The 23,066-nt window shown below is 30.5% G+C and overlaps 1 protein-coding gene and 2 long non-coding RNA genes across 5 annotated transcripts; 1 reads left to right on the forward strand and 2 right to left on the reverse strand.

Annotated features, from left to right (window-relative positions):
* Window positions 1–354: 354 nt before the first annotated feature.
* Window positions 355–12,365, reverse strand: LOC132928330 (histone acetyltransferase KAT6B). 3 transcript variants are annotated; one of them, XM_060992915.1, is made up of 14 exons: window positions 11,690–12,365; window positions 9,270–9,970; window positions 8,980–9,210; window positions 8,724–8,917; window positions 6,360–7,606; window positions 5,661–5,761; window positions 5,317–5,583; window positions 5,117–5,248; window positions 4,829–4,952; window positions 4,603–4,770; window positions 4,320–4,531; window positions 3,841–4,262; window positions 3,541–3,757; window positions 355–3,451 (listed from the first exon to the last, which is right to left on the reverse strand). In XM_060992915.1, exons 2-14 carry the CDS (start codon window positions 9,963–9,965, stop codon window positions 902–904), a joined length of 6,561 nt encoding a protein of 2,186 aa, XP_060848898.1. In that variant the 5' UTR covers window positions 9,966–9,970; window positions 11,690–12,365; the 3' UTR covers window positions 355–901. The 3 variants fall into 3 exon arrangements, with proteins under 3 accessions (XP_060848898.1, XP_060848900.1, XP_060848899.1); XM_060992917.1 differs by having other exon boundaries at window positions 7,509–7,606; window positions 11,690–12,358; XM_060992916.1 differs by lacking the exon at window positions 11,690–12,365 and adding an exon at window positions 10,855–11,341.
* Window positions 12,366–12,576: 211 nt separating this feature from the next.
* Window positions 12,577–21,931, forward strand: LOC132928333 (uncharacterized). Its single transcript, XR_009662013.1, has 3 exons — window positions 12,577–12,655; window positions 21,506–21,623; window positions 21,694–21,931. It is a non-coding gene; the product is annotated as an uncharacterized LOC132928333 (long non-coding RNA).
* On the reverse strand, window positions 15,459–18,346 carry LOC132928334 (uncharacterized). Its single transcript, XR_009662014.1, has 2 exons — window positions 17,872–18,346; window positions 15,459–15,702 (listed from the first exon to the last, which is right to left on the reverse strand). It is a non-coding gene; the product is annotated as an uncharacterized LOC132928334 (long non-coding RNA).
* Window positions 21,932–23,066: the final 1,135 nt, after the last annotated feature.

Consider the following 23,066-nt stretch of genomic DNA (forward strand, 5'->3'; position numbering starts at 1 on the left):
CTATATAAAAACTAAAATGAATATCGTATATTAATTTTAGTATTACAATAAATAAGTTAGTTAATATATTTTTAAGTGATAAACTAAGTCTTTCATCCTTGTCAATTGGAGATTAACTTACTTATATTGTATTAAGCGTCTGTCAATAAATAATTTGTTCTGCAGCAATACAACATAAATCAAGGTTTTATTACATTGACTTTGATGGTAGACAAATTTAACAGGAAAGATATAACTTTACATTAACTATAATATCACTTAATGAATTCATTTCTCAAGTTCTTTTACCTCAATTGTAGACCATTAAAAAACAGATAAATAGATAGATTAACAATATAAAATAACAAGTGAAAATTAATTTTTAATAAATTAGTTATGTATATTTTTATACAATTACAGTAAAAAAAAATAAATAACAAGCTGAAACTAGACTTTCAAGTGTTTTAAAATGTACTTACAAACTAAGGAAATTCTTTGAACTTTGTACAATAAAAACTTGACGTACCCGTTCCTTTAACATACTTTTTGAATCATAACATTTAAAAAATTGATCTCAACAATCAACAGAAAAAAAATAATAATAATTAAATAAATACAAATTGTTGTGATAGATAAAAAAATAAAAATAATGCATAGCATACACAACTAAAAAAAATACTGCTTGTGAACTAACATAACTTAAAAATAAGAATCGGCCTGTTAAAAATGCACTTTTCTTTTAGTATAAAATGGATTTTTCATAGATTTTGTGTGTTGAAGTTTTCATCTTACTATAACAAACTGGTAACATTTTTTTCTTCTTTTTCGTATGTTTATAAAAAAGTATATTATGTTATGATGGTGAATAACAAACTTTTAATCAGAATAATTAATAAAAAAAAAAGTTAATAATAACAAGAGATTATCTGTGCATGGACCCGTTTAGAGGTTGTAAATACGAGCCGTTGTATGCTGAAGTTGGATACACACTATTTTGATGGTGTGGATCTTGTGTATGCGTCGTGTACTGTAGTTGTCCAGTTGTCTGGTTCATATAACTTGCAGCAGAAGGTGGTGGAGTGGATTGTGACGCTACCCTGTAACCGTTAAAAGGAGGCGGCGGCGCACCATACTGCATTGTCATAAGACCAACGTTTGGTGACGCCGGAGAACCGCGTGTTTGATGGCCATACTGCCTTGACTGATTGGTCTGACCAGCCTGTTGATACAATTTGTGATAGGCAACCGCAGACTGTTGCAGCAAGTGTGCAGCAGCTGCAGACGCAGCAGGTGGTGGTGGAGTCATGTTAGCAGGAGAAGAGGCTGGTGATGATGCAGGCGAAGAAATATGTCTGCGGTGATGGTCCAATCCATTTGTCATTTGTTGAAGTTTGGAAAGGTTACATGATGCGATCTGTGCAGCTGCAGCTGCTGCATGTTGGTTAGTAGTATGTGACAAATAAAAGTCAGCAGACGAACATGAACCTCCTTGTTGACCCATTCGGTGTTGAATCACAGAATGATGATAGGGACTAGAGGGCGATGGTTGTGGCATCATGTATGTAGCTGTTTGATGGTGATGATGATATGATTGTGTATGGCTAGGTATTGGTGGAGGGGTGGGTTGTTGGGTAGATGGTACAACAGGAGTTTGATTCTGTTGAGCCAATCTTCTTTGTTCGCTTTTTTTATTCCGTGATTTTGTTTGATGAATAGGAGGTGGAACTTGAGCTGGTACAGGTGGACTGTGATGATACTGGGATGAATGGGCCAAATGGTGATGGAGTGATAAGTGCATCATAGACTGGTCAGTGTATGGCGATTGTTGCATAACAGACGAATACAAAAGACTGTTGTCCATAGTCTTAGGCATGTTCATTACTTCTTTGTCTTTTGGCAAGTTTATATTGACGGCATCAGTTTTTTTGTCTGCATACATATCTTTCGTTGTTTTAGGAATGTCTGGATGGGCCATAGCTATTGAATTATTAATCTTTTGATAATTGAGAAACCCCATAGGAGACAAGTAGTCGTGTAAACGTGATTTATCTACTTGTGGCACTTCAGCAGGCAAACGATATGGCACAGTTTTTGGTGAAGGAGTTGTCCTTTTAGACTGTTTCTCTTGTTTGACATTATCATATTTAGGCACAGTTATTGTGTGATCAGTCACAATTGAATTAGAATAATTTTTTTCAGAAACTTTAGATTTTGACTGCTCCACAACCTTAAACACTTCTTGCGAACTATTAATAGGAGCTGGAAGAACTTGAGAATTTTTCATGTACTCAACAGAATCTTCTTTATTGTACATTTGCTTGTTTATTTCTGGCTGAAGCATATCCAATTTTCTATATTCATTCATTAAAGTCTCACCATATTGTTTTGGATTTGGAAGTACTGCAGTGCTTGTTTTACTGTATTCATTTGGCAATGATTCAGCACTGTACTGTTTGACATTTGACAACAGTGATGAATCTGACGATGGCTTACAGTAATCATTTGTAACCATCAAACAATTACTGTACTGTTTATCAGTAACAGAAGACATTGGAGACTGTGCAGTAACATCTGTTTTGGAAAAATTATTGCATGGTACTGTATTATTAAATATCTGTATATCAGTCTCAACAGAATCTCCTTTAAATTTACTTGATAAAACTACTTGGTCATTATATTGCTTTGTTTCAGTTTGAATAAGATTTGTCTTGTCATAATTATTTGGCACATTTTCATTTTGCTTCGTATCCAAAGGTGCAATAATATTGCAAGGCTGCTCTTTAGGTTTTTGTAATGTAACATCATCCACAATAGTTTTTTGAGACTTTTCTAAGTTGCATGTGAATTCTACAGCTTTGTCAGAAGATTCTTTTTCAGATTCTAATGGTTTTATTTTAGGAACATCATTGCACATATCAACTACATTATAAGACTCTCTATCATTTGGACGTTTAAGAACATCATTGTTACTTGTTACTTCTACGTTAACTTTACTATCCAATTGATTTTTAATTTGTTCAAATTCTTCCCCCTTGGAATTAACAATATTGTCATCATTAGTATTAGAACAAATTATATTATCAACAGTAATCTTGTCAGCTTTGAAATCTGTATTCTTTTTTGAACATTCAGCAATAGCATTCTTTGACTTTCCAATTAATACATCAGTATCAATTTGGTCTACCTTATCATCGATGAATTTTTCTTCTTCTAATTTTATATTTGTGTCTTCTTTTTCTTCAATCATGTTTTCTGGACCCCTATCATTATTTTCATGTAGATTTTCTTTTTCGTCTTCTTTATCAGACGTTTTGGATATTTCTTTTTCTCTTTCATCATCAGATGTTTTGGATATTTCTTTTTCTTCTTCGTCAGATTTTTTTGATACTTCGTTTTCTCCCTCAATTTTCTCTACATCTTTACTGTCTAACTCATCAACATCATCTAGATTATCGGTGTTCTCATTTTTCACCTGATATCAATAAAAATAAATATTTAAATTTGATTTACATTTATAAAACATGTATATAAAAAAATACTTGCACTACAATGTCTACTCACAGGCTGTAATTCTATATTTTCATCAATAGTTTCAATTTCAAGAGACTCTGGTTCAATGTTTCGAACTTTTTTGACTTTAGGTTCAGTGTTGTCATTTTGGATTTTTGATCTTTGTCTTTTACGTGATCTACCTCGAGGCAACTTTCTTTTTTTCTTTTGAGGAACAACAATAACTTTTGTATCTGGATTTTCGCGTTTAAGGAAATTTGAAATTAAGCTGAAACAAATTTTTTATAATTAAAATATAAATTAAAAGGCACACTTATAAAAAAAAAATATATAGTATGAATACTTTTATACCTTTGTTTAGTTTTTGCTTGAGATTTAGGATTTGGTATTTCAACTTTAATATCTTCAATACTCTCCTCCTTAATTTTTTCAATTATTTTATTTTCAATAGATTTTTCAACAGATTTTGATTTTGACTCAGACTTTTCATCAGTTGAATGGTCTTTAATAATTTTTTCTTCTATTTTTATGTTTTTATGTCCGTTTTTATTTTTTTTCACAGGTGGCTCCTCTTCTTCTACAAGACTTATGTTTTCAACAGGTTGAATAGAATTAGGTTTCTTCTCTGCACCATATAAACACCTACGCTTCTTTTTATCCATCTTCCTACGTCTCTTTATCATTGGCATTCTTCTTGCTATACGCTTCTTTTTTATTGGACTTTTGATTATTTCTATTTTAATTGGAAGAGGTTCTTCAAGATCTTGGTTATCCTAGAAAAAAAAAATGATTAATAATGATTATTTATTTTTGTTTCAAGAAAAACAAACTTTGTCATCTGGAGAAACTAATAAATTAGATGCTGGCATAAGAGGTGTCCATCTTAAACATTCTGGTTCAATAGGAATTTGTTTAGATAAATTTTTCCTCTTTAAATGAGCATCTACAATATTCCAGTCAATACAAATCGTCAGTTTTTCACAAATTTCTACAACCATGTTGAGAGATTGTAATGTATATGTAATATCATGTCTCATTAAACCTGAATTAAAATTATTAGTGTTACAATTATCTCGCAAGTTAAAAGTTAAAAATTAAATGTTTTTAAATTACCAGTTTTTCTACTAATATCATTAATACAGATAGAATCACTGTCTCTGTGTTTATCTAAATACTCCAGTATAACAGCTTTCCAATATGCATGATATGATACTTGACCCAAGTCAGAAAGAGGTTTTTCTGGAGTTCCTGGTTGTCCTTCAATTTTGGATAGGAGATAACCTAAAATAATAAATTAGATGTAATATTTGCTAAAACTGGATGCATATAGTTAACTTACTAAATTCAATAAGAAATCGTCCGAATCCTTGTCTTTGATACTGAGGCATAGTCAAGATACATGACACGTTATATTTTTGTTGACAATGTTTTTCTTTAGAAAAGTAACCGACTAAATGACAGCCCTTAAAATTTTGATTAAAACATTAGAATAGTAGACAACTATAAAAAATACAATGTTTTTTTTTTCATACGCGTTTAAGTTTAAATAAATTCAACAAATTTTTGTTTTACAATGATTTTAACAAAAAAATACAATGCAAAATATAGTTAAAATAGATATACTTACAAAACCATCATTTTTAGTCAAAACGTAAAATAGGAAAGGTTCTACATCATAATATAGAGTCTTATGATCCAAAAATAATTTTGCTAATAGACATAATGTTTGACAATAAATTTTGTTGGCATTTCCATCAACCTATGTATAACAGAAAAAAAATTGTAATAATCTACCTTTTATGAATTTTCAATATATAAGTAATTTACTTCAAAAACACTCAGATTTCCACGCCGATAGATTTCAGTAGCTGGCGGGTGTCTCCAGTTACAGTTATGCATATGTCTTTCCAAAACTGATTTGCTCTTAGTATATTTTAAACAAAACTCACAAAGAAATAATTTTGGAAGTCTAGCATACTCTTGAGGAAAAGGAGATGAAAACCACGTCTCTACTTCATATTTACCAAATTGAATTGCAGCAGGACATCTTACAGGATGGTTAGATGTAATGAACTCAGGAGCTTGTATTGTACTCTACAAGGCCAATTATCAATTTAAAATTAAAAATATATTAAAATAAAATAAATTATTTAAATTTTTATTTAACTCACACTCATTGCCCGTGTTCTTGTCTCCTTATAGATTTCAACATCTTCATGTAAAACGCCAGATGGTAAGTCTGATGCAACCAGGCGGCTCATATTTTCCAGCACTGAAAATAGTATTTAATATTTATTAAGACTGGTTAGTAAGCAAAAAAAGTTAACTGCAGCATTAAACTAATATAAACAATATAAACTGTTAAAGAGCATGGCAGAACACATATTATCTGTTTCAAAATATAGTAGGTATAATTCATTAATATGCTCATTTACAAATACCTTTTAAACAATTTGTAAAAAATACGGTGTTCAACTGATCTTATCTCTTAGACAGATTAAACTGTATTATTTTTTAAAAAAATTTCAACTTAAATAATAGTTAATTAGAGTAATTATTATTTATTAACAATTTGTATTAATATAAAATTGAGTATGTTCTTTTATATTTGTAAACCTTTGTATTAATTATTATATAAATTAAAAATAGAATTTAATAAATTTATTAAAAACTGTCTGATATGCTCTTAACAAATAATGCATTATGTGGTAATATATTACTTGGCGTCTACATAATATGTTCGCTTAAAAGAACAGAAATAAAAACCTATAGCATGCAATGGATTAAAATTTATATAAGCCCTTATGTAATATGGTAGTATTTTATGCAGCTGGCGAATACTAGCAGGATTTTGTAAGGAACTTGCTTACCGGAACGGGTGACTGGACGTATCGTCGGCACGGACAGATGGTCACGGAAGGCGGAAGGAGAATTGTCTAAGGATTTTTCATTATTTAGTATTTTATCACCCCCAATTTCTGCTACTTCTCTAGTTTCCATTAATTTAGATGAAACAGCTGACTTAACCAAAAAACTAGGAGATTGTTGTTTTTCTGATATTTTAAACTTTTTATCAGCACAAATGACTTTCGGATCAGTCTTGCTGGACGATTTTATATCTTTTTCATTTCTAGGTCGAGTACGAGATTGTAATGGTGTTGAATAGAAATGACTTAACCCATCAAATAAACCCTTCAATTGAATAAATCCAGCAATAGGTTTATCTTTTTTATTACAGACTTCAGGCTTTATAGGTTCAACAATGGGAGCTTTGGCAGCCAAAGCAGCAAACCCCCATGGCTTATCTGAATTATCTGTCAATAATTGTTTGAATAGCGAAATAGGTGTATCTGAATTATCCGATTTAGAATTTGAAAGTGGAAAAATTTTAGGCTGTGAACAATTAACTTTAGCAATTAGTTTTGGTGCTCTTAGTAAAACTTTAGGGGTTACTTTAGATTGATCATTTATTTTATCTACTTTTTTTATTTCACTAGGATCATTCTGCTTATCACTTAATTTAGAACGGTGATCAATTTTTTTAGAGGATTGAACAGATTCAGATGTTGAATTACAACTTTTAGAGGACAAACTTGAAGGACTTTCGTTAAAATCGGCATTCCTTGCGGCGAGACATTTCGGGAGAGGAAATATGGGCCGGCTTGGACGCACAGAAAGAGAACAAGCATGCGCACTGCTGCTACTACTGCTACTAGAGCTGTTACTACTATCACTAGAGCTACTGCTCGTGCTACTTGAACTGCTGCTGCGACTACGACTGCTCGAGCTTGAACTCGAACTACTAGAGCTATCGCTGCTACTAGAACTAAGGCGCATGTTTAAAGGGGCATTGACTTTCGGCACACCAGATCCTCTCCCGTTCACACCTCGCGCATTAAACGCAGCACTTTGCCTAAAGAATTTTGCTTTCTCCTTGGAGATAGCATTGTCCCGCCGCACACTGCCGCTAATCGGAACGGGAGAGGGGGGAGCCGAGGAGTCAGGAGAGGAGACATTACCGTCTTCCGTGACATCACGTTGATTCATTGAACTGGAAGTGGATGGTGTTCCAAGTTTAAGATCTTGCGCCTTGACATGTTGACTCCGACGACTTGACCTAAAAATGTGATATCAATAATTAAAAAAAAGCAATAACTATTAGATTTTATAAATTAAATCATTGTTTTAATATTATTTTCAGTTTAAATGTTTTCAAAAGATTATTTAACATTTTATTTATAAATGTTTACAAGATTTTAAAAATTATGCATTATTATCATATTATAATAAAATATTTAAACTATTTAAGATTCTGAGCAGTGAATAGAACAATATATTGGTTGATTTACAAAAATACGTTTTTTTCCTTTAGTGTGCCTTCAAACAGTTTTATGGTCAATAAAATGATTCAAAATGTTTAACTTTAAAGGAATTTGGTAATTTTACATAATATACAATTAAGGAAAATTTTCAATATTAAAATAAGGGAATATTTAGGCAAAACCTGTTTTAGAAATAATTTAAAACAAATACCCTGTAGCAACTTGATGTTTTCACTAAATATTAATATTATGAATTTCTAAACACTATAAATTAATAAAAGTATTAAGGTTTTTTTTTAAATTAGCTATAGATATCTTTAATTTTTAATTTTTTTAGTTTTCATTAGATTTATCTATGACATAATTTTTTTCATATTTTAACTTTAATATAGCTTGAATTTTATAGAAGATTCCCCATAAGTTTTTCTTACAGAAATTAAAAAACATCATGAATATAGTCACATTTAAATTTAATAAGCATTTGATTTTCAAATTTGTTTTTCATTGCTCACAATGTCGAGGTACACTCAACATCTATACACAGCAGAGCAACTTCCTAGGTTTTTTTTTTAATAACTAAAATAGTTTAAAAAATGACTGGGTTGAATTAAAATCATTCATAACAGAAGTATAATAAACAATAACTTTTTTTTTATTATAGATACAGATCTATATTTTGTCTACTGGTATCCAAATTAATGTATTGAATAATATGCAGTGTTAACCAACATGAATACTTCAATCAATGTTTTTATTAAATTACACTTGTTTAATTATATAGAAAATAATATTAAAATTAAGATTATTATGATATATAATAATTTCAAGAAATAGCATATTACAAAAATTAAACCCATACTCCTTTTTAAAAAAAAAATAGTATAAGTATCAATATTTCATTTATTAACATACCTTTTGTTTTTGAGACTAGACTTTTTCCTACCCCTGCGCTCTTCAAATGGTTCTACTTCCATATAAACATTAGTATCGTGATGGTCTAAGCAAAATGAACATCGCCATGCCGATTTTGGTTTTTCTACAACTGGAGGTTGAAGACATTGCATATGATAACCTCGATCACATGTATCACAATTTAATAAAAACATCTATAAATAAAACAAAGTTAGTACCTGCCTATGATTTTTATTTTCATTTGAATTTTACTTACATGTTCAGTCACTGTACACGATGGAATTGCTGAACATGTTCTACAATCCTGACAAAACCATCGAGAACCACGAGCTAACAAGGTAGTCAAAGGACCCTTACATTTACTAGCTAAGCAAGAAGGGTGCAATGAAACACCACAACCACCTCGACATTGTTTTAACGGTTCTGCTTCGCCGCATAGGTTTTTGGCCGATGTACCTAAGCAATCAGCACAAATATTCCCGGAAGCCTGTTAAAATTACAATATATTAATTAAGACTGAAAGAAATAATATTAGACCTTTAATACTTTATTTAATTCTTTGTCACTGGCCTCATTATCTGTAAGTGAACTAGTATCACAAACAGATACTTTTTTCCTTTTTCTCCCAGCTCTACGGAGTGAAAGAGGGGTTGTTTCAATTTCATTTGAATCTACTTTAAGTAATCGTGTTTTTCTTCCAGAACTATATTTTAAAACTGGAGTCCCGATCAATGATGTTGTGGAGTCTGGACTAACAGGTAACCTATATAATTTTCCATCCAACACCAATAAGCCCTTATCAACTGCTTTGGTTAATGTTGACTTGAGTAATGAAGTCAAGTCACATCCTTCATTTTTAAGTTCTATAGAATAAGCATGCTGAATGTAACGATCAATGTTTTTATATGATGAACCTTCTTCATCTAATTGGCCAACTACTTTCACTACAATTTTAGTTAAGTCAGTGTCTGCATTAATAATCAATTTACGATTTGCAGTGCCACCAGGGTTCATATAAGTATTTTGGCCTTTGTTGAAGACTTTTAACACTGCGCCACTTTCCACACATCGTTCAATTTGTGTTTCAATATCCCCTACAGGATAACGGTGATGTTGACGTATTGCATTTACAATACGTTCCAAGGATGGCCGCTGCTTTTGGCCACGAATTTTATTTACAGCTTCTAAAACCCATGTCTGCCATTGGGAGAAGCTCACACTAGTGTTCTCTTTTTCCTTCATTTTTTCTAAAAAATAGAAAAAATCATTATAAGTTTAAAAAGCAAATCAATAATAAACAATTTTTTACTAGATTACTAAGTATGTATTAATAACTAAAACCATAGTTACGTTATGTGTTAATTAATTTACTTAACAAATTTAGAAAAATTCTTATATAACAATAAACCTATATAAAAAAAAATGTGCAATTTATGATTTAACTGATTATCTCTAATTTTTTGCAAGGACAATTTTATAAATTATAAATAAAAAATTTCAATTTGATTGTCTTTAATCTTTTGAGGTTATATATAGGTATAACCTTTGAGGTTAATAAGTGCTGGAGCGTAGGCTTTATTTTAATTAAATTGAAAGTACAAATTACAATTAAAAATGGACAACCACTATTAAGGATATGTACTTATAAATTACTAAATTAATCAGCAACTGATCCAATAACAAAAGAATAATATTATGTGATAAGGACCTTTTATAATAATTTATGAATTGTGTCATAACAAATGAGTGCCACTGGTAAGGATTGAAAAATACTTGTTCAAAACAACAGAATGATTAGGGAGACTGATAAAATTCTGAATAAAATAATAAACATAATATTACGTTAGAAAAACTAATAATAACCATCAAAAATGAAATGTATTTATATATTATGGACCCATTATCACTGTATTGATATAGTGTGATGGTAGATAGGAAACTTTATTGTCTGGAAATAACTTATTGATACATACTATGTGATATTTATGAAGCAGTACCTATATGAACATTGTCATATTCTGAGGCGTTGTTGTAACGCCTACCTATATAAGCTATCTTAAACAGTTATGATTTTAGTACGACGATAATGTAAAAAACGTAGATAAATGTAGAAAATAAAGATACAACTCACAAGCAAAACGTTTCGACGATGATGAGCAAATGTCCATTACGAAATAGACCGACGATATGATCTAAAATTAATCGAAAAAGTTGGGTACAATAAGACCGAATTTGAGGTATATTTTTTATGTAATATCGCGTATTGTAGTGTGTACAGTGTATGAGACGAACGAAAAGAGAGAGACCGACAACACGACGGCGTATCACAAAGAAATCGTATTATTATTATTATTACTACTAAATATACAGAATCGTACGCTACTATCACGGTCGCGAAGTGATAATCGGATTCGTTGTTAATGGAAAGGAGGTGGTGACCGGGGGATATCGACGCGGGAGATTATTAGTATATTTTTTGTCGTCTATCACACAAAAATTATTCAAAAACCAATACAACGATAACATCTATTTATTGGCTATTGATAGTAGAGACTGAAGCGGAATTGAAAAATTAAATCGATGAGTGACAACAATGAAAAGTCAGCGACGTGAACGGCAGTCCGTCAAGTCAGAAGATACGGTTGCGGCCATTTTGCGATGATTGCGGGTGTGGTGGGGACGGGAAGAGGGAACAAAACAAAACACCCCTTCACCCCGCCATAACAACACAGACGAGGAGAATGAGAACCGCTCCCTCCAAATATTTGACCCATTTAATGCACACCATACATGAATATTATTATTAAATAGTTACATACGACAGTACACGCACCACCCGCGGTCATTGGTCATTACTATCTAAAGGCAAGCTAAAAATGTACGTCGTTGTGAGGCGGGGGGACTGAGTATGGTGGAAAAAACACCGACGACGATGACAAATTAGGTACGAACAACACAACACTCACCTATTATTCGATGACGGATACTGCGCAATAACGATAATCGGATTTGTCCGCAACAACACCGCCGACCGTCCGCGTAGTTGAAGTCGCAGCGGCTTTATTGCACATAATATTAAATGTTATTACTATTATTATTGTCGCTTGCACGCACGCACGCACGCGCAAATGTGGCGCCGGCACATTCGTTGGTCGTTCGAAACGCACACGCTCGGCGGCGGCGACGAACCGGAAGGTCCGTTCACAGTCGTCGCGGTTTCCTTCGTCGTCGTCGTCGACATCCGCCGCGGACAAACGGCGAAGGCGGCGGTGTCCGACGCACTATCGCCTAACGAAAAGACGTAAACCTTGACCCAAAGGTATACTTATCAAAACGCGCGCCCAAAAACCGTTACACGACGCAGCTCCGACAATTTTTCGCGCGCTCGACACAGAAGGAGACAGCGGTGTATCGTAATGAAATCAATTCTAGTAAATTTAGAGAGATATTCCCGTCTTTACCGCACTTCTGCACATCGGAATTTGAAAAAATAATTATAAAATTGTTCGATCGTCTGGAGCGCGTTGGGTTTCCCGACAGTATTCCTCGTTTATAGGATACATGAACACGCGCGTGAGGAGTGAGGACATGCGCACGCTCGTTCACTGTTACTGAAGCTGCGGTTCAACGGAGTACGCGCAGTACGGTCAGTACGGGGTTTTTCGATGTATCAGTTCGTACTCCAGCGGTGGCGGGTACGGCCAGTACGGGTATATTAGACAGTAGTACGACTCTAGTGGCGGCGGTGGCGCGCAGTCGCATTTCTCCGAAGATGGCCGTTGTGGTAGTTTACAATTCCGGACGTGGTTAATAGTGGTTACTCGTCAGGTTGACCAACGTTATCGCAACCAGTCAGGGTCTGACGTCGTCGCACTGTCGCAGTAACTACTAACTACGGAACCGCAACTGTATATTATGATATAATAATAAGGGTACGTCGTACTTTTTGTTCGTACAAACACTACAAGCTATGGCATGTTTTAATTTTAAACAATTCAAATGTACTTATTGTTATTGTTTTCATGTTTTATTTAAATTTATTTGCCGCACGAAATGGACGACATATTTTTATCAAGTTCGTGTGTATAACGTAAAGTATAACGTGTGATAATGTCGCACGCAACAGTTCCCGCGTAAAATACCTCATCGTTTCGACTGTTAATGTCTGACATCTATTCTGTTAAAGTATTTTTCTATCAAACAGTTGTAGTAGTTTTTGTTTATCTTGTAGTATTTTTTTGTCCGTTATCAACCATCCTCCTTATTATTTATACCGTTTGTACAATAACGACATGTACAAAAACGATCGACAAAATAGTCATCCTCTGTTCAAAAAGGTGAAAACTTCGTGGTCAGGTTGCCTTGAGCAGAACGGTAACTTTCAGCCTTTCAGGGTGGGTTCTGTTTTCCGACAAAATAACCCTCGCCTGTTAACACCATGACCGTTTTCCGCCAAAAAAAAAAAATAAATTATTTAAGATACTTTTTAATGACCCCCGAACCTAAATCCATCAAATAATAACTATTACGATATTCGCGCCTCATCCTGTATCATTATCACGGATATTGATCATAAATAAATATCTATATTCTATACGGTGAAACCTCTATTAATAAAAAAGGATACCTCCCAATAATGGACCCGACACTAAAAACTAATACCAAAATAAATATATACCTATATAAAATTAAACGAATAGTAGATATAAAGAGTATAATTGTATTAATAATTAATAATTAGACATCAAAATTACAAAAATTAAAATATATTTTAACACAATCAATATTTATTATATGAAAAAAAGACTTTTTTGACAAACTCGAACATAAATGAATTTTTGAATGAATTCTTCATTTCTTACTTGTTTAAGTAGTTAAATTAATTGTATTTCATGGAGTTTTCGGTTAATTTACACTTGATATTTTACAATATAGGTATACACAAGGTTTGTAGTTTGTACTTCATTTATCAAATTACTACATATCACCATCACAAGCTGCAAAGACATTTTGGTGTAAAACGGTTACGCCCACCGTGTAAACATTGCCAATTAAAGTGCGACTAACATGAGTTTTTAGTCGTGTTTACGCCTAATGCCCTAATGGCTACTGGCTCCGATGAATTAGTATCGTTGATCTGTAATCTATGTAATATGACCCTATAAATACATATTACTATGATCGCGATGTACTTATCAATATGACTTATTACCTATGGCAGTATTTACTATTCACGCGTCAGTGGGTACCAGTGTACTACACGATTGCGTACGATGCACCTTTTGGCTTTTTAATTTTTATGAGCACGATTGCGTACCTACGTTAAACAATTAACTTTAATATTTATCTTAAACGTCAAACTTGCTGAGCAACGTTGCCACATTAAAATTTTTAATTATGATCAATAAAAATTAAATATGGAAAAAATGACCAAAGTCAAAATATTTAAAAAATAATGAATTATAAAAGTATGTATATTCAATTTAAAATTTTATACCTTAGTACCGCTTAAATAACTATAATTGTTGATAAATATGTTCTAATATTTTTATGAACTCTATACTTATTATATTCTTTTGTGATTTTTTTTAATCCAACCTTTAAATACTAATTGCATTTTCGAACACGTTTCCAGAAGGATGGGAGCTGTGGAATTGAGCGTTATAAGTTCGATAAAAGATGAGATTTTTTGGATTAATTTTAAATTGTACGTTCTATTAGTTTAAATCAAATGGCAGCAGTGCTTCAGAGTTACAGATAAAAATCGTACGTAATCGTAAACAATAAACATCAAATGTTCACGATTGCGTACTATGTCGATAAAGACCGTACGCAATCATCTTTCATCGATGCCAGTAGGTACGCCTTAACGCCTTACGTCGTGCAACCTGGTGATACTCGTTTGCGCACAATACACAATTTTTTACCTGTAAACTGACAACTCGTTTGCGTAGGTACATCGAAAAACGTGAAAACCTGGTTAATACTAATTTTGACCTGAAAAATGACGACTTGTTTGCGTACAGCTATTAAATTAGACAAGATAAGATACACGTAATTAATATCATAGTTGGTTCTAAACGATAATGTGATTTTAGATAAAATGCAATACAAGCACAGACTATATGACTACCTATATAGTCTGTGGGTCCATAGATTAGAATTTACTACCAGCGACACTAACCGCGACGGGCGATATTACCTTATATCCTATACCCGTCGTGATTAATTAACTTCAAATAGATTTAATTTAAAACGAAATCCTAGTAACAATTTCTTAATAAACCATCGATCTCAGCTCGATGAAATATATAAGCTCTAACAAATTTTTTTTTTATTTCTTGAGAAGCTTGGTAAAGTATAAGCTATATAAAGTAATTACTATATGTAATACCATTGATTATAAATATTTTTTTTTTATTATTATTATTATTATTATTATATTATTTACTATTTATAATCAATGGTAATACCTATTATCTATGCTCTTATTCTAGTATAGGTTGAAATTAATAAAATATGGTAAAATATTGATGCGTTTCTAACGGAGTTTATAGTAATTAAGATACTATCAACGATGAGTAATGAGTATTTTTTTGAAATATAAACTGCTCTAACTGCTCTAAGGCATCTTTATTTAAATTATCTGAAGTTTTTATAAATATGATACATTAAGTCCATTAAGGGTATATACTATATACATTATACATAATAGCCAATAAATAATGAATAGTATAATATAACAGTTATAGGTATTTATATATAACTATACAGATTAATATGTTCTTAATTTAAGTCGCTTAAATCAAATCGTCCAGCTTCAAGTGTTTCTATAATAGTAAAATGTCTTGCAAGGTGTCAACTGTCAAGCAGTTTTTTTGCAAATGTATCAGTGTGTAGTAAGTACTTAAAGTTTCTTCGCATATTTGTTAGCAAACTTTTTTATTTCATCCTGGATGAATGACATCTTTAAATCTAGCTGAAAAGTAATAAGCAATGAGTATATTTTTAAATCAAATAAGATGAAGAATTTGAAATAGTGGGAGTTATACCTATAAGATATTTGCATCATGCCATTATCAAATATATAAGTTGACACTTAAAGCCTTAAAGTTTAAAGCAGGTATTACAGATAAATCAATGGTATAGATTCAATTTTTTTCCTAGAGAAGAAAGTTACATGTATACATTTCTTCACATTTTTAAATACTTTTTTTTTTCATAATTATGTGAATTAAAAATGTACAAAATGTGCTTACAAAATGCATTTATTTATGTATTTAAAACCATTAAAAATGCAAAAAATAAATATATAGGTATATATAAAAATCAACTGCCGCATTTATGAAAGATCGTCATTATAGAGAACGGCTCGATCGATTTTGCCAGTTTTATTGTTGTTGTATTCGTAATTGGCAAGGCTAGAATCCTATGACACAACATTTTTGGAAATTCCACTACAAAAGTCAATAATTTGCTATAGTTTTGTTACATCAAATAAAATAATTAATAACTTTTTTTCATCCGTAGGTATTAGGTACATAATGGTACACTTTTACTAAGAAGTAGGTAACACACAAATCATAGGTCATTAATTCATCAGCGACTTAACATTTAGACAGCACTGACAATAAGGGGCATTAGGGGCTTCTAAAATTAACTGGCACCTGGGTCTCAAAATTGTAGTTGCGGCACTGTAATTGTACTATTATTTTATATACATAAAGTACCTACCTATTACCTATAATATAAATATATACATATAATATAAATAAGTCTGAAGTCATGACCAAAAGTATCTTCTAAATGTCTACAAATCATCTAATAGAACCAGTAAATATTGTATTGTTACTTCTTAATTGTATATGTTTAAATAGGTAACTAATAATAACTATTAACTATATATAGTATATTTCTTGTTGATAAAAAATATTATTATTTTTCAGAAATATAATATTATATACCTACAATGTAAGTCCTACATATACTTCACAAATATTATAGATAGTAGTTACCTACCTATACTTACTACTTACATAGTTACTAAGTTACATATTAATATATTATACAAAATAAGTATTTTTGTGAACATTTTTGTTAGGGTTTTTAAAATCTAATGATTAAAAAGAATTGATTATTTTGATTTGTATAGTTAATATACTATATTTTATAACGTTTGTAATTTACTTTTTATTTTGTATTTAATTTTTACATTATATATACTTACTACTTACTCATTTTGTATATTATCAGGGTTAGTGGGCTACTACTCATTACATGAGCACTTTCAATATAGATAGGTAATTTTGTAACTCAGAATCTCCACATTTAAAACGCATTTGTTAAATTGCATAAAAAATACCGTCATATCGTATATGATAGGCTCAATATCGTTTGGCTGGTGTAAAATCCTAAGTACCCCAAAATGGTATTTCTTGCCTACCCATTATTATTATAGTATTAACACTATTAACTATTGGACGAAGTTTTTTTTTTTATTCTCTTCAATTTGTTGTTTATTGGCTATAATTGTATTAGAAAAATTTTGGACTCCAGAAATTGTTTTCATTTATAACGACCTTGCCATGAATTTTGTTTTCTGTATTACTCACAAAAAAATGTATAATCTTTTGGAGGACACCAAAGGTTCTTTAATAATTGTTTTTTGATACTCAAATCAGTCAAATCACTAATTCTAACATTTAAAAATTTTCCAATATCAAGCATATAAATACTAACGGAGCAAACCGTTATTAACTTATTGCACTGACTTTCAACATACCATGATTATTAGAACTTAGAATAATTTTTAATATATGCTGTCAATTTTTCATTTTTTTTTTTTATTGGGTCAGTAGAAAACTGAGATGATTATATGGATTGTAAAGATGGAAAATTTTTCATAATTAATTTTTTTAAATTAACGTTCTACCTTCTACGTGTGTAAATATTTAAATAAAAAATGCACGAACTTTTAATGCGATAAAGCAACTATTGAACTATATGTACCAAGAAAACAAACGCCATGTGTATGATTGAAGGTGTTTCGACCGTTTTATAATTACTGACAATGGCATAAAAAAAATTTAATATACTAGTCTACTGGTTATATATATTACCAAAATTATAATATATACATATTAGATACCGTTTGGTATTATGTGAGTTAACTGAGCCGGTGATATTAAATTGAGTCCATGCTACTTTTATGTATTTGAATTGAGTCCAGCTTATTATCTTGATACCTTTGAATTAAGTCCGTATAGATAAAATGTCAGAACTACCTACAACAGTAAAATTCACTCAAAATGAAGTATGGTATGATGTACATTTACATTTAAAATCATTCAATTTCATTTTAAGAAAACATTTTGGGGGAGGTACGAACCCTTAGTCCAGTAAGAACGTTAAGATAAAAAAAACTTTGATTCCAATGAACAAAGGAATTAGTATTAACTTTCCTAACTTATTATTTTCTGTAATACCTACTGTGCTCCCGGCACAATTTTGAAATATGAAATGTTGTTTTATAAAAATTAGATTTAAAATATTTAACTATTAATATTATACAAGCAATTTGAATACTGATTAGTCACTAGTAGCTTACTTGCTTATTAATTAGTTTAATCATTAAGAAAATAGATAAGTACATGTAGTTTGAGTACCTATTTAAAAATCTTTTAAAATCTTTTTTTTTAATTAATGTTATTAATATGTATAGTGATTCACTGCAGTACTCCCAATTATTTTTCAAATAATGAATTCATTCATTTTAATTTGGAATTTTAAATTAAGTAATAGTCAATAAGTTTATTCGCTTGTTTCAAGAAAATATTATAATTAGTATTATACATATTTAATAGGTTTTGTCAATTTAGTTAACTAACAATTCCTGTATTGAAAAGAGGATTGACTTAGTAGCGTATTATGCGAGATTTTATCAAAAGCCTTACTGAGATCCCTGAATATTTCAATAATTGTGTTATTATTATCTAAACTTACAGTGTAGAATTCTTTATTTTGATAAGTAGGAATAAAGGGTGGAATACTATAATCAGTGTGTAATAGATACCAGCTGGCAGAATTATGTAAAGAACATATTATTATCGTTAATATTTATATTTTGTATATGATTGCATCGAATTTTTATCATTATTAAATTATTTACAAAAATTTTTAACATACCTAGTCTATAATCACGGTTATCTAGATAACCGTGTCTATAATGTAGATAAAAGGTATTAAATACTTCACAGTTATATATTTTATTATATTATTTCCGATTATTTTAAAAAGGTAGGTACTGGAGATTTTTTTATTTGACATCTTGAGTTGTTGAAAATCGATGCATCTTTTCTACTTTAAAGTATCTTCCAACATAAAAATAAAAATAAAATAATAAAATATGCTTCATTTTAAAATAAAATACATTCATCATTTTAAATAATTTACTAATGTACTTACTATGCCACATACAATATAACAATTATTATTATAATTTTACGTAAGTATAAACCTACATTATTTATTTGAAACCAAAAGTTTCTAGCTTTATCCCCCATAACTTAAGTCTCAAAACACGACGTTTGTTAGGTCTACTGCAGAAAGAGGCAATCGCATAAATTTAATTAAATACAAATGAATAATTATAAATAAATATATAACGTTGTAAAGCGTTCAATCATAATTTTTTTAATAATTATTATTGATTAGGTTCTATTATTCTTGTAAATTAAATAATTTGTAATCATTTACATTTGGATCAAATATTTTCAGATTTAATATTTCTATAAATATAAGAACAAGTTTGTATTGCATTTAGGTTTTTGGCATGCAACAAATAGCTTAAAATTGAAATCAAAACCAAATCACATAATAATATAATATGATTAGGTAGGTACACAATTCTATAAAAGAACATAATATTATAAATGAGTATAATGACATAACGCTATGAGGTTATTATATATTATGATATATAATATTTATAATCTAATTAATTTCAACGAAAAAAAAAATAGTTGACAATAGATGAATAGAGTAATAGACGCACAAAATCCATATGCCGGTAAACAGTATTTTTATTTTTATTATTTTAGGTACCTATATATAATAGGACATGTAGATGCTCAAAAATTTATTTCGTTACGTTTAGATTATTTTCATAAAATTTCTAAATAGTTTCAGTTTAAATTTCAAAACGCTATGAATAAAACGGACGAAAAAAGCTGTGCAATGTAATTGCACATCTGCTTTGTATGTTTATGATACAGCTAGGTTTCACCGGAAAATTCATATTGTTTCCTCTTTCTGGGTATTAAATTTATTTTTTAAACTTAAAATAAACATTTGTTATTGCCATGGACAATTTTCTACTCCGGTTGATGTAGATGCATATTTTATTCCCCGACGCGTAATACATACATTACGCTGCGATCTTGGAAATATATCGTCGTCATTTGTTTTGAAGAATAATTATAAAATATTTGTATATAGCGAGAGACATTTTTAACCGGCTCGACAGACCAATGCAGTTCACGTTTCCCTCTTATTTCTCTTATTAATAAGGCATAGACACATGGGCGCCCGGAGACAGGGGCATTTGCCCCTCCCCCTGGAATTCAAGTAGAATGTTGAACATTTTAACTTTTATTTTGATTTATAAACATTTCATCGATATTTTCACTTTAGTGTGTGGGGTTTGTATTTGATTTCATATAATTCGAACACATTTTGTAGTTTAAAAGGAATAAACTTTTTTCAATGTATTTTTTGGTGTTCGATTTCATTATGAGTCTCCTCTTTGTAATTTTAAAATTTATATTTTAATCTTCAGGTCTTTGACTTAATATCAATAATCAACTATGTATAATTATTTGCTACTTTTATTCTATTGTATTTCTGTTTTTTTTTATAAAATGTTTTTCACTATCTAAATTTAATTTAATTACTCTCTATATCTCTAACTCAAGCATTGCTTATAGGAGATAGATAATCATTTTAATTCTGTATGTCAAAATGTAAACTTATGCTTATATTATGATTCCATAAAAAAAAAAATATATGCCTCTCCCTGATAAATTTTCTGCGGGCGCCCATGCATTGACAGGTGTGCGAAGTAAAAATGATGTAGTTACTCGTACCATTAAATTATATTATGACTTTATGAGCACCTATTAATGTGCGCAGTGTCCCGATTTAACAAAATTAAATTATTGACAAATCATTACATTGCCGTAGCCAGGGGGGGGTCCGGGCTCAAGCCCCCCTCCCCACGAAATGTCAGACGACAATAATTTTATTAATTTAATTACCCGTTTCGGTGATAAAGCAACGCCGCTTTTAATTGATCTTGATTTGATAATATGTATAATATAATATAATTATATGAATTATATTGTCAGAAATACAATGCAATTACAAGCCCGGATTAAGATAATTTTGGGCCCAGGGGCCAAACAATTTAAGGGGCCCATACATCGCCGAATTCCGTTGTGGGCCCAGGGTCATAACCTCCCTTAATCAGGGCTAGAGTGCAAACTTAATTTGTTGTCATAATTAGCCATAAAAAATGAAGTCCCCTCCAACCCCGAAAAAAAATCCTGGCTACGGTACTGAATCATTATAATAATATCTATCATCTATGGTAATTGGCAATCAGTGCAGGGGACGGAAACTATTAACGATTCTAAAATGTCAATAAGCATAGTGAATATTATAAAAAAAAAAAAATATTGAGTTCCATATAGGGTTCTATTTTTTATAAATCACAATATTTTCAGTTCGGAGCTGTACCGTTTCTGCGTTCCCGTGTCAATAGTGATGCATCTGTATTATGTATAGGCGTATAGCTATATATATATATATATATATATATATGCCAGAAGAGACGATGTTTACGTAAGTTTTATTTTTCATATTCTTTTGGGGCTTAAATTCACCTTTTATATTTATTTGTTTTTTGCCATAGACAATGAGTTTCCAGGGTGGCGTAAATATATATTTTATTTGCAGACGCACAATGCATAAAATACGCAAGTCCAATAAACCCAAACATTGTCGTCATTACGCTGTGCTCTGCGGTCGAAAAATATGTAATACGAGTTTATAAATAATAACTATCTTATACGTACATACGATTGTACGTATGCCTTTTAAAATTCAACAATTATTAATATTTTACATATACATAGTTAGATACCTATTGGGCTGGGCAGTATCTTAGATACTAGTATTTAAGATACGTATCTTAGATAGGTACAATTACATCTTCAATCTTGTATCTTGTATCGAGATACATAATTTGAATGTATCTTCTATTGGGTATTTAAATACTTTATTAACTTATATCTAGTATCTTTTTATGATTAAGATTTAAGATACTAGAAACTAGATACATTCAAAAAATATGTTTCATATTTCATTTATACATCAGTTTTCCTAATTACCCAATAAGTAATAATATGTTTTAAGATTAGATTAAAGTAACTTTGGTGTCTGACGATAATATTATATCAGCGATATTTTATATATTTTTTATAGACAGTAAATCTTTTTACCTATTATTTCGTTTGTCTATTATTAGTATTATTATTTTAAGCGCATCTATAATGTCATTTTAAATTGTTAATGATCAATACATACCGTATTATTATACATTTATAAGCTATAATATAATATAAATGAATAATGATGTATGATAGAATTTAACGTGAGAAAATTGTATCCAAAGTAAATTAAGAAATTAATAATAATAAATAAATATAATGAGTATCTTGTATCTTGTATTTAGATACTTTTTTGAGGTATCTTGCCCAGCCCTGGCTACTATATTGGTACAATATGATTATATTCCAAACAGAACACCCTCCCCCCCTTCACCACAAATACCTCAACATTCGACGTTTAGTTCTGTAGAGTAACTTGCACGAATTGAATAACGAGTGAATAATAATATATATTAACACAACGCCTTCATCTAAGTTGAACGCTATAATAACAAACAACACAGCGGAGGCAATAGTGGTTTAAAAATGATTTATTAAACATTCAATTAATAAAAAAAATATATAACAGGGAAAGTCATCTATTTTAGCGCAGGTTTCGAGTGTACTTTATCATTAAGTAGACTTTAATTGGTGTGTTAAATTAAACGATAAATTATTGTCTATCGACTATCACTGCAGGGCCTAAATATGACACAATTCATTTTTTTATTTTAGTATATTTTGATTATATTACATTCTAAAGTGTCAAACATCACTTTCTATCAATATTTGTAAATTTGTTTAATATTTCTTCAGAAACAATGTCATTAGCGAGATCTCTCTCAATATTTATATG

This window comes from Rhopalosiphum padi, chromosome 4 (assembly GCF_020882245.1).
Source record: "Rhopalosiphum padi isolate XX-2018 chromosome 4, ASM2088224v1, whole genome shotgun sequence".
Taxonomy (NCBI): domain Eukaryota; kingdom Metazoa; phylum Arthropoda; class Insecta; order Hemiptera; family Aphididae; genus Rhopalosiphum; species Rhopalosiphum padi.